This window comes from Protobothrops mucrosquamatus, unplaced genomic scaffold (genome assembly GCF_001527695.2).
Source record: "Protobothrops mucrosquamatus isolate PMUCROS unplaced genomic scaffold, P.Mucros_1.0 scaffold1708, whole genome shotgun sequence".
Lineage (NCBI taxonomy): Eukaryota > Metazoa > Chordata > Lepidosauria > Squamata > Viperidae > Protobothrops > Protobothrops mucrosquamatus.
In genome coordinates, this window is record NW_015387859.1 from 14,179 (window position 1) to 26,036 (window position 11,858).

Here is an 11,858-nt window from a genome sequence, read left to right on the forward strand (position 1 = left end):
GGTTTGCTTGCTGTTCCCTGCCCTTAGGTTTAGACTTTGCAAGCTGTGCCTTAGGAGGGAAAAGGCCAGGCTGGGGTTTGGGGGAAGAAAATTTGCACAGTGGCAGTGTTACCAACATCTGTTTGAGTCTCATTGGGCGGAAGGATGTTGGCTTCGCCTTGGTCTTAGGTTGTAGGTATGTTGCTGAAAACAGACGCTAGACCAACTTTGGTATTTGAACCTTATTTTTCTGTAATGGGGATATCCTAAATTTGGGCTTGTAGAAATTTTATAATTCACACTGAATGTTACGCTGGGATAGATAAACCATATGAGGGCTTAAAAGCGTGGCATTCTTTCCTGAATGTGTGCACTGCAGAGGGCGGTAGGGTTTCCTACAGCAAATTAAATCAAAAATTGCCCATCTGTATTTTAGCCCAAACTAGCAGGTGGTTTACCTGTATTCAGAAAGGTTTGAGAATGAAAAACAAAGGAAAAATTTTAAAAAAGCAAAATAATAACAGATAAAGCCCCAAAGTTTTGTTGGTGGTAGGAAATCTGTTTCTTTTAGAAATGTACAGGTAGCTTTCTAGGGAGGACAAAACAATTACAAAGATGTAAGTGAAATATTTCTTGAAGGCAAGACTTTTCCGACAAGAATGTAGAGGAAAAAGAACCTAATGGAGGGGCGGTTAAGAAATCTAAAATGTAAATGAAACCCGCCAGATCTCTTCAGGATTAAGGTTAGGAGCTATCCCATTTATTTTGATTTATATTATTATCTTTGATCCTTCCCTCAGGAACTTAACAGCATACGTAGTACTTCCTCCTTCCTTTTCCCCACAACTGGGGGGGGGGAAGGTTGAGAGATGAATGTAGAGCAGGGGTCTTCAAACTTGGCCCTTTTATGACTTGTGGACTTCAACTCCCAGAATTCACGCTGGCTGAGGAATTCTGGGAGTTGAAGTCCACCAGTCATCAAAGGGCCAAGTTTGAAGACCCCTGTCTTAAATCTAACAAACAAAATGGAGGCTGGCTGAGGAATTCTGGGAGTTGAAGTCCACCAGTCATAAAAGGGCCACGTTTGAAGACCCCTGGTGTGGAGGACTACCCAGATGGTTGGAGAAGGAATACAGCAGCTAGCGAAATTTGAATTAAGCCCGGGAAAGGAGGAAGGTGTTAGAAAGAAACGGAAGGTGGCCCTGCCCTGATTCTTTTTGGCAGAAGAGGGAGGGAAGTTAAAATGCCCTCCATTTTTCAAGATTCTGTTGCCATAGACCAGAGTTGGGCAAATATGATAAGATAACCTTTATTGTCATTTTTTTTTTACTGTGGGCACAATGGCCCACATCAAAAATGAAATTTAGTTGCCCGCTCTCAAAGTGAAACACATACATGACGCACACCTAAACATACTATATACAACATATGTATAGACCCACACCCCTACATGTACATAACAAATAAATAGTCAATACTGTCCACATGGCCCCTTTAGGGCCCGTGGACTTCAATTCCCAGAATTCCTGAGTCAGTCATGATTTCCTATTACCTTCTCTTATTGTGATGACATCACTTTGTTGTGTATATGTACACTGGGAACTTACATACAAGACAAATACCTTGTGTGACCAATCACACTTGGCCAATAAAGAATTCTATTCTAATTTATTTTTTTTGTAATCCTCCTCCTCCTCCCCTTATCCTATCCTAATTTATATTTCTGTATTTCTTATTTTTTAAGCTGGCTGACACAGAGAGGGATCTGGACTTTCCTACTCTGGTTGGGACCCCTTGAGCATAGCATTCCCAATTTTCTTGAGGCGATCTCTGAACTGGCCCCACCATAAGTCAGCTTCATCCCGAATCTCGCCTAAATTCGGTCCTTGGTGCTCAAGTGAATCTGATCTAGGGTTATAATTTGGGTCCAAGCTCTCAAGGACTTGCATTGAATTATTACTTCACCTTTAAAGCTGCACGTGGAAAACAAATAGGCAGCTATTTTGATTATGGAACACTGTGTTCCATAATCCCTGGAGTCAATTAAGATTTCCATACCTGCACAGGGTTGGTTCTTCATGATGGTGTTAAATTCTCCGGCAACTTTATTTGATTTGACTTTTTTTTTTTAAATCCCACCTTTATTACTTTATAAATAACTCAAGGCAGAGAACATATGAAAGACATCTTCCTCCCTGTGAGGTGGGGAGGGCTCAGAGGGAATGACTGGCGGGACTAGAACTCACCGTCTCCTGGTGATTGGCCCAAAGTCGCCCAGCCGGCTTTCATGCCTAAGGCGGGACTAGAACTCTCCGTCTCCTGGTGATTGGCCCAAAGTCACCCAGCCGGCTTTCATGCCTAAGGCGGGACTAGAACTCACCGTCTAAATATGAGTCAGTTGCCAAGCATCTGAATTTTGATCACGTGACTCTGGGGATGGTGCAGCGGCCATAAGTGTGAAAAATGGTCATGCGTCACCTTTTTTTCAGTGCCGTTGTAACTTCGAACGGTCACTAAACGCGCCGTCGTAAGTCCACCCATAGTTGTTTTCTTCCACACACACACACAATGTCGAATTTCCTTAGGACTTTGCAAGAAAGATGTTAGTCTAAAGCAGCATTTCTCAACTTGAAGATGTCTGGACCTCAATTCCCGGAATTCCCTAGCAAGCCATGCCTGGGTTTTTTTTTCCCTTCTCTTACCCAGTAAAGTGGAGAGAACGCAGAGGAAGGGATTACAAGAGAGTATAAAACTATGCTTTGCTGAGAGGTGCAGGACGGAATTAAATGGAATTCTTTTGCGCCAGCCGGAGAATTCACATTTCACCACAGAGAACAAGAGGCCAATTCACGATGCTTGCACCGAAAATAGCAAGACGCCACGATGGTGACTTCTGTCAGCAGTTCAGAGCGTCCCAATTACCTTATTAGACAAAAGTCCTTGTCATTCGCTGAGCGTTCCCGGCTTTAGAAATTTCTCCCAGAGCCCTTGTTTCAACTTCAGATTTTATAAAAAGGACCCAGGAGGAAATTTAGCCAATTCATCTTCACGATCATTTTTTTTCTCTCCCTACGGCTGTCTATTTGATCTGGGCCGCTCTCCAGGGAGAGAGCTATTTGTTAAAAAGCTAATAATGTTGGGAAGTGAATTGGGGGGGGGGTGTCTCTCTCCTGGGAGAGATCACTTGGAGATTCCTAAGCAGGTCAAATCTGAATTAATTCCTTTGGGCAACACAAATGCTTTACAGACTCTTAACTAGAGAGATGGGGGGGGGGAGAGAATGTCCTTTTGCAGATTCCATTTTTCATTTAACTGAATTGTTGTGCTGAGTTGGCCTGCTTAGGCCACCGAGTCCAGTCCCTTACTCCGGGTGTTTTTTTCCATCCTAGCTTCCTTCTGCCCTATTTTTTGCATCAATTCAATTCTTGAAGAATCCTGACTTTGTTGTTGTTAGTCGCGAAGTCGTGTCCGACCCATCGCGACCCCACGGACAACGTTCCTCCAGGCCTTCCTGTCCTCTACCATCTTCTGGAGTCCATTGAAGCTCACACCTCCTGCTTCAGGGACCCCATCCAGCCACTTCATTCTCTGTCATTGTCCCCTTCTTCTCTTGCCCTCCATCTTTCCCAGCATCAGGCTCTTCTCCAGGGAGTCCTTCCTTCTCCTTAGGTGGCCAAAGGACTTGAGTTTCCACTTCAAGATCTGGCCTTCTCAAGAGCAGTCAGGGTGGATCTCCTCTAGGACCGACCGGTTGGATCGCCTTACAGTCCAGGGGACTCGCAGGAGTCTTCTCCAGCACCAGAGTTCAAAGGCCTCCATTCTTTGGCCTTTCTCAGCCTTTCTTATGGTCCAGCTTTTGCAGCCATACGTTGCAACTGGGAAAACCAGGGCCTTGACTATATGTTCTGCACATTTGTGTGGAGCTCTTAGAATAGAAATAGAGCTGGAAGGGACCTTGGAGGTCTTCTAGTCCAGCCCCCTGCTCAACCAGGAGATGGTTTTGCAAGCGGTGTTTAATATTGTTTCTCGGTTTTCCTCTAGAAATTGGCTTTTTGCGCCTTTCCTTAAGATATGCAAGGAGAACAGGATGATGGGCTCTTTGCCTGAGCCACGTCTTCAAGGCCAAACCGCTTGTCTCTTTCGCAGACGATATAATTAAATTGAACAAGAGAGAAGAGAGGAAGCACAATTTCCCCAAGATGAAGAGAGGCCTTCACCAGAACGGGACTCGTCAGTTCAGGATGAGGAGAATGAAGTGGGGAATTCAAGAATATCCAGGTTAGTTGAGTCTGGAATATGGTTTGTTCTCACGGAATCAGGGAGAAACCGTTCAAGGCCTCTGTTTTTTGGCAGCTAAGTGATAACTCCTAATCCTTTCTTTTTCCTTCCTTCCTTCCTTCCTTCCTTCCCTCCCTCCCTCCCTCCCTCTTTCTTTCCTTCTGCCTTTTTCTTTCTTTCTCTTTTTCTCTCTTTCTCTCTGTCTTCCTTCCTTTCTTCCTGCCCTCTTTCCTTCTTTCTTTCCTTCTGTCTCTTTCTTTCTCTTTTTATTTCTTTCTCTTTTTCTGTCTCTTTCTTTCTGTCTCTTTCTTTCTCTCTGTCTTCCTTTCTTCCTGCCCTCTTTCTTTCTTTCTTTCTTTCTTTCTTTCTCTCTCTTTTTCTGTCTCTTTCCTTCTTTCTCTTTCCTTCTCTTTCTCTTTCCTTCTCTCTTTCTTTCTCTTTTTCTTTCTCTTTTTCTGTCTCCTTCTGTCTCTTTCTTTTTCTTTCTTTCTGTCTTTCTTCCTGACCTCCCTCCTGTCTTTCTTTCTTTCTTTCTTTCTTTCTTTCTTTCTTTCTTTCTTTCTTTCTTTCTTTCTTTCTTTCTTTCTTTCTTTCTTTTTTCCTTTCTTTTTCTGTCTCTTTCCTTCTCTTTCCTTTTCTTTCTTTCTCTTTTTCTGTCTCTTTCTTTGTGTCTCTTTCCTTCTGTTTCTCTTTCCTTCTCCGTCTCTCTTTCTCTCTCTCTCTCTCTCTCTTTTCTTTCTCTCTCTCTTTTCTTTCTTTCTTTCTTTCTTTCTTTCCCTTCCAGGCTTTGGCAAGAACCACTTAGGACGTCGGAAGCAGGTGGTGGGGAAGAGGCGTGCCTACGGCATCAAGACGGGCTTGGCGGCCAGGAAAGCCCTGGGGGCTCACAAAGGCATCAGCCCCCTCAACAGATCACCCCTCAGTGAGAAGGTCCTGCCTGGGCTCAATGCAGTTCGGGGGAAGGGAGGAAAGCGGCTTCCGTTTCTTCCCGTCATCCGGCCATGGGATTGCATGCCGGCCAGTTGGGGGAATTCTGGGAGTTGAAGTCCACCCGTCTTAAAATGCCTCAGCTTGAGAAACGTTGGCCCAGTACGGGTAGTCCTCATCCTACGGCCACAATTGAGTTGCCCCAAATTTCAGTTGCTAAGCGAGACCATTGTTAAGTGAGGTTTGCCCCATTTTACGCCCTTTCTTGCCACAGTCGTAAGCGAATCGTTGCAGCTGTTAAATTAGGAACATGGTTGTTAATCACAATCTGGCTTCCCCATTGACTTTGCTTGTCGGAAGGTCACAAAAAGGGGACCACGTGACCACCACTACCCCCCGGGACACTGCGACCGTCATAGATACGAGTCGGTTTGCCGAGTGTCTGAATTTTGATCACGTGACCGAGGGGATGCTACAAGGGGTCCTAAGTCTGAGAAAGCAGTCCCAAGTCCCTTTTTCCAGTGCCGCTGTAAGTTTGAACGGTCACTAAACGAACTGCTGTAAGTAGAGGACCGCCTGTACATTAGATTGAGGCTACCCAGAGCCTGGTGTTAGCCCAGGGGGGTCTCCAAACCCGGCCACTTGGAGACCACCGGACTTCAACTCCCAGAATTCCCTAGCCAGCAGTTTCTCTTTAGAAACTCATTTTAATCCTCGGAAGTTTATTTTCCTGCTTGATCTCCAGGCTTCTCTCCTAGGATGGGATCTAGCTCCGGGTCTAACCTCTGGATCTTACGATCCGCTTCTCTGTTTAGTTTGGGGCTGGAGGGGGCTTTGGTCTTGTTTTGTTTTGCTGGATGTGCACGGGACTGGCTTTGGGTGTCTTCCCTAAAGACCCTGCAACGGAATTACTCCGTTTTGAAAAGGAAGACGCCCGTCCAGAGACAATCCGAACTACAGAGGAAGCAAGGACCCTGGCTTCGGAGACCCGCCTTGGTAAACCGAAGGTAAGCGTTCGGAGAGGCTCCCTTGAAGCTTGGACTCAGGGGAAGCCTCCAGGCATACCAGGAACGGGATCGCTTACAGGGGTTACGGCCGCCGCCGAGCCCAAGGGTTCTGTTGCTAAGCGAAGCGGTTGTTAAATGAGTTTTGCCCCCCTCTTACCAACGTCCTTGCCCCAGTTGTTCAGCGAATCGCCGCTGTAACTGGAAGCATCTCCCTCTCCCCCTCCCTCCGAAATTGCCGATTGTCCACTGGAATCGGCTTCAGTGACTCACTTAACAACCGTGGCAAGAAAGGTCGTAAAAGGGGGCAAAAAAGCACTTTACAACTTATCTCACTTAGTGGCAAAAGTTTTGGGCTCGGTTGTCATAAACAGAGGACTGTCTGCATTCCGTTCAAACCTTGCCCATAATCTTTGCAGGATTTTTGCCACTTGGTGTACCTGGCTGTATAATTATCTATCTATCTATCTATCTATCTATCTATCTATCTATCTATCTATCTATCTATCTATCTATCTATCTACCATCTATCTATCATCTATCTATCTATCTATCCTTATCTATCTATCTATCTATCTATCTATTTATCTATCATCTATCATATCTCTCTCTCTATATATAGAGAGAGATACATAGAGATAGATATCTATAGAGATATATATAAATAGATATCTATAGAATATATATCTATATATATCTATATATTATAGGGAGGGAGGGAGGGAGGGAGAGAGAGAGAATCAGCATTCGCTGATAGTCCACTTGAATCTGCTGGTCTTTATTTCTCTATCTGATAAATCTTTAGATTGTGACTTCTTCGATCCAGGGATTTATTTATTTATTTATTTATTTATTGAATTTATATCCCGCCCTTCTTGCGGACTCAGGGCGGCTGACAATCGATTTAAAAAACATAAATAACAATTACAGAGTTAAAATTAATTAAGAAGAAATATTTAAATTTAGTCTAATTAAAATATAATTAAAACCCCTCTAAAAATTGCCCTAGGCCAGTCCCGCTTGTTGGAATAGCCATGTCTTAAGGGCGCGGCGGAAGGAAGGGAGATCAGGGATCACCCTGATCTCTGGGGGCAGCTCATTCCAGAGGGTGGGAGCTCCCACAGAGAAGGCCCTCCCCCTTGGGGTCGCCAGCCGGCACTGTCTGGCCGACGGCACCCTGAGGAGACCCACCCTGTGGGAGCGTACAGGCCGATGGGAGGTAATCTGTGGCAGGAGGCGGTCTCGAAGGTATCCCGGTCCGCTGCCATGGAGCGCCTTAAAGATGATAGTCAGCACCTTGAAGCGCACCCGGAAGGCCACCGGCAGCCAGTGCAGCTCGCGCAGCAGCGGCGTTACGATGTCACTCTGTAACAATGCAGGTAGTCCTCAACATACGACCACAATTCGGAATGGAACGTTTGTGGACTTCAGCTCCCAGAATTCCTGAGCCAGCCACGTTGAGGGGAAAGGGAGAGGTTTCCAAGCTGAGCCAGGCTGGCTCAGGAATTCTGGGAGTTGAAGTCCACGAGTCATGAGGGGGCCAAGGTTGCCTACCCCTCTGCAGTAAATGATGCAAGGACATATGGCTATGATTATTTGCTATATTTACAGGACGAGCATCCAGTCTCTGTCCGCCAGAATTGGGAATAAGTTATACCAGCAGAAAGATACGCGCCAAGCGACTTTCCTCTTTCGCCGGGGCCTGAAGGTATTTATATATCTGCATTTCTCTACCGGAAGCACCTGTCTATCAAGGGCAGGGGTAGGCAACCTCAGCTCTTTTATGAGACTCGTGGACTTCAACTCCCAGAATTCCTGAGCCAGCCGTGCTGAGGGGAAAGGGAGAGGTTTGCAAGCTGAGCCATGCTGGCTCAGGAATTCTGGGAGTTGAAGTCCACGAGTCATAAAAGAGCCGAGGTTGCCTACCCCTGCTCTAGGGGAAGGCAGGATATCCGTTCAATGGACTAAGTGTCTCCTAAAGATCTGCTGCTCTTCTGCAGATCTTAAAACAAGGGTCTTCAAACTTGGCCCTTTGATGACTGGTGGACTTCAACTCCCAGAATTCCTCAGCCAGCCTCCATTTTGTTTGTTAGATTTAAGACAGGGGTCTTCAAACTTGGCCCTTTTATGACTGGTGGACTTCAACTCCCAGAATTCCTCAGCCAGGCGTGCCTGGCTGAGGAATTCTGGGAGTTGAAGTCCACCAGTCATCAAAGGGCCAAGTTTGAAGACCCCTGCCTTAAAATCTTGTCACTCAGTTTGGTTTCCGTTGGGGGCGTTTTCCTGAGGGGGAGCCTAGCTTTGAGGCCTTTTGTTACCCCACTAGGTAACATCATCAGTGCTAGAAGGGAGAGGGGTTTGCTGAGCTTGGTTGTTTTGCTGCAGACGTTTCACTAACCAACTAGGTTACATCATCAGTGCTGGAAGGGAGAAGGGTTTGCTCTCTGCTTATACCCAAGTGGCTTGGCCTTGGAATTTCCTTGGTTAGGCTGTTGATTATGTTAACTTGTTTATCTGAGATGGTGGTTGGTTCATTGGATTATTATTTACTTCTTGACTGTTGCCTTAGCATTAATCTTGGTGCTAGTCCCTGTTGATTGCTGGTGAGATAGTAAACTCCACTCGGTTCTAGCACTGATGATGTTACCTAATTTGGTAATGAAATGTGAGCAGGAAAACAATCAAGTTTAGAGAGCACCAGATTCTTCTTCTTCCTCCTCCTCCTCCTCCTCCTCCTCCTCCTCCTCCTCCTCCTCCTCCTCCTCCCCACACACCCACCCTCCCTTTTTAGCACTGATGATGTTACCTAGTAGGGTCGTTAAATGTCCGCCAGAAAAACACTAAGCTCAGAGAGCACCAAGGACCCTACCTGTGGATACCCTTGTGGGGTATAATTATAGGGGTAGAAATATGAAAAATGAATTCTAGAAGCTTTCACAAAAGCCCATAAGCATCTAGGAGAGCATTTCTCAAGCCTAGAATTTTTACGATCTGTGGGCTGCAAATCCCAGAATTTCCCCAGCCAGCCCTGCCAAGGTTGAGAAACACCGATGGAGCAAATAGGAGGACTGTCCTGGTTCCGACAGATGAAACTCTTCGAAAGAACGTGAAGGCGTTGTTTACCTTAAAGGATCTTTTATTCGAGTAGCAGAATATCGGCACTGCATAATCGAAGCCAAAAACTGAATTCCCCTCCCCTGGGCACATAGTATCAAAAGCACAATTCCCTCCTCCAATTAACAGCCATAAATCACATTTCCCAATTAGCTTGAAGCATGGGCTTCCTCTCCAGCCCTGCAATTCTATCAGCTCTGATTTCAATAACCTTGATTCTCATGCTAGGTTTAGTGTTGTTATGTCTAGCTGGACTCTCATTCAAATCCCCCCTGCCAGCATCATCTAACTCTAAAAGTGGAAGGGAAAAAGATGGCTCCATTTCCATCTGTTGTCAATGCAGAACATCCGACGTTAGGAGCGTTGACAAGGACTTCTTCTAGCTGTAGGAAGTAGAAGTAGAAATCCCAGACTTTTAATTTTCCTTGCATGTTTCACCTGGCTAGCTTGCTACCCATAGGTATCTGATTTTTCCCCCCTTTTTTTCCCTTTTCCTCATCCCCAGGTACAAGCACAAGTCCATCCGGAGGATGACCTCAGAAGCCAGGGAACCAAACGGACCCGTCCGTAGGTATTCCAAAGAAATTGACCGAGCAATCGCCAAGTCGTACCCCGTTTTCTTTTGGAGGACGTATCTCAATTCTGTATTTTTTTTTTTAAAGGACCGCGGGTGGGTTTTTTTTGTTCTTGCAAACTCATCCAGAAAAATGCAGCATGGGAATTCAGTTGGATCAGAAAGAGGAGCTGGTGGCCGCTGGAGACACGAGTGGGATTAAATAAGAGATCACTTTGATTATGTACCGGGAGTCCTCCACTTACGACCACGATGGAGCCCAACATTTCTATCGGCCTCCATTGTGGTCGTAACTGAGGACTACCTGTAAACCTTGTTTATGAAAATAGTTTGCTATACAGGTAGTCCTCAAGTTACGGCCAAAATTGAGCCCAAAATTGACGTTGCTAAGCGAAATGTTTGTTCAGTGAGTTTTGCCCTGTTTTACGACCTTTCTCGCCACCGTTGTTAAATGAATCGCTGCAGTTGTGAAGTCAGTAACCCGGTGGTTAAGCGAATCCAGCTTCCTCCCGTTGACTTTGCTGGTCAGAAGTCGCAAAAGAGGATCGCGTGACCCCCGGGGACTCTGCGACCGTCATAAATAGGAGCCAAGTTACTAAGCAGCTGGATTTTGATCACGTGACCACGGGGAGGCTGCGACGGTCGTAAGTGTGAATAAGGATCCTCCTAAGTCACTTTTTTCAGTGCTGTTGTAACTTTGGTCGCTGAATGAATGGGTTGTAAGTCGAGGATTACGTATAATTTGGTATAATTTACTGAAAAGAAATAGCCTCGGAAGTCCTGAGGTCAGTGATTTGAAAGCTGATTTCCAGCATCATCAATGTAAACCCATGCAGGGATATCAACAGCAATAGCGCTTAGACTTGTATACCGCTTCACAGGGCTTTACAGCCCTCTCAGTGGTTTACAATGTCAGCCTATGGCCCCCAACAATCTGGGTCCTCATTTTACCGACTTCGGAAGGCTGGACGGCTGAGCCAACCTTGAGCCGGGGTCAGGATCGAACTTCATGGCAAGTGAGCAGTGAGTCAGCCTGCAATTCCGCACTCTAACCACAGCGCCACCACGATTCTCCCCGATATAGCTGTGAATTATGCAGTTTATCCAGTGTCTTCTGTATTGTTATGATTTATAGCAGTGGGGTCTGTGTGATATGTCACGAATTTCCTGCAAATAACTTTGGAATTAAATAAGTTACGCTTTCCATGCAGATGGCGAACGTCTACCAGAAATGGAGGGATTTTGACCATCTCCATTGACAATCCTGGTGCTGTTCTCTCTCCAATGTGAGTAAAACTGAAGAATCAGGACCACACGTTAGATTCTAGTTCAGCTGATTTGTGGCTTATGCTTATACCCAAGATTCTAGTCGGCTAGCGGTCAGTGCTAAATTAGAATAACAAGAGTTGGAAGAGACCATGGAGGTCTTCCAGTCCAACCCCATGCAACACCATTTCGGAGAAATGGCTGCCCAATCTCTTCTTAAAAACCTCCAGGGATGGATTACATAAAAGTTAATGGAATTGAAGAGAGGTTGGACCGCTTGTGGGAACGTAACGATTCCAGGCTGGTTCCTCACTTGACTGCAACCCCGGTCCCTGCCTGTCCTTCTACAAAAGGACACTTTTATTTCCCATTTAGCATATCCCGTAGAGGCTTAGTTGCAAAGGTATTTGTGGGTTGATGAAATTAACCATCATCCAAACCAGGTTTTCTCAGCATGGTGCTCCTATGTAGGATTTCCAGCTCTGCAGTCCTCCCATCAGATGTCCCAAACTGAAGACAGTTCTTTCCCAGCTCAATTCTCATAGACATTTAGCAAGAGTTATTGAAAAATTCAACTTGGATGGTGTTCAGCCACTGTCTTTTTAGAGGCCTGGTTTCCTTTTACCACTAATTCTTCCCAGGATAACTGCTTTCTACAGTGAATTCTCCCGCACGACGGGGCCAAAGCAAGTGAGACGCAGTTTTGTGATTTTTTT

At 45.6% G+C, this 11,858-nt stretch overlaps 1 protein-coding gene across 1 annotated transcript in view; it reads left to right on the top strand.

The window, feature by feature from the left end:
- Positions 1–263: 263 nt before the first annotated feature.
- Positions 264–11,858, top strand: part of FYTTD1 (forty-two-three domain containing 1) — a gene marked incomplete at its 5' end in the record, with an annotated part of 14,160 nt that continues 2,565 nt past the window's right edge. The window contains 7 exons of the mRNA XM_015822867.1: positions 264–364; positions 4,126–4,257; positions 5,042–5,187; positions 6,079–6,191; positions 7,800–7,896; positions 9,808–9,869; positions 11,088–11,162. Coding sequence (XP_015678353.1) covers positions 264–364; positions 4,126–4,257; positions 5,042–5,187; positions 6,079–6,191; positions 7,800–7,896; positions 9,808–9,869; positions 11,088–11,162 — 726 coding nt within the window. The remainder of the gene's footprint in view (positions 365–4,125; positions 4,258–5,041; positions 5,188–6,078; positions 6,192–7,799; positions 7,897–9,807; positions 9,870–11,087; positions 11,163–11,858) is intronic.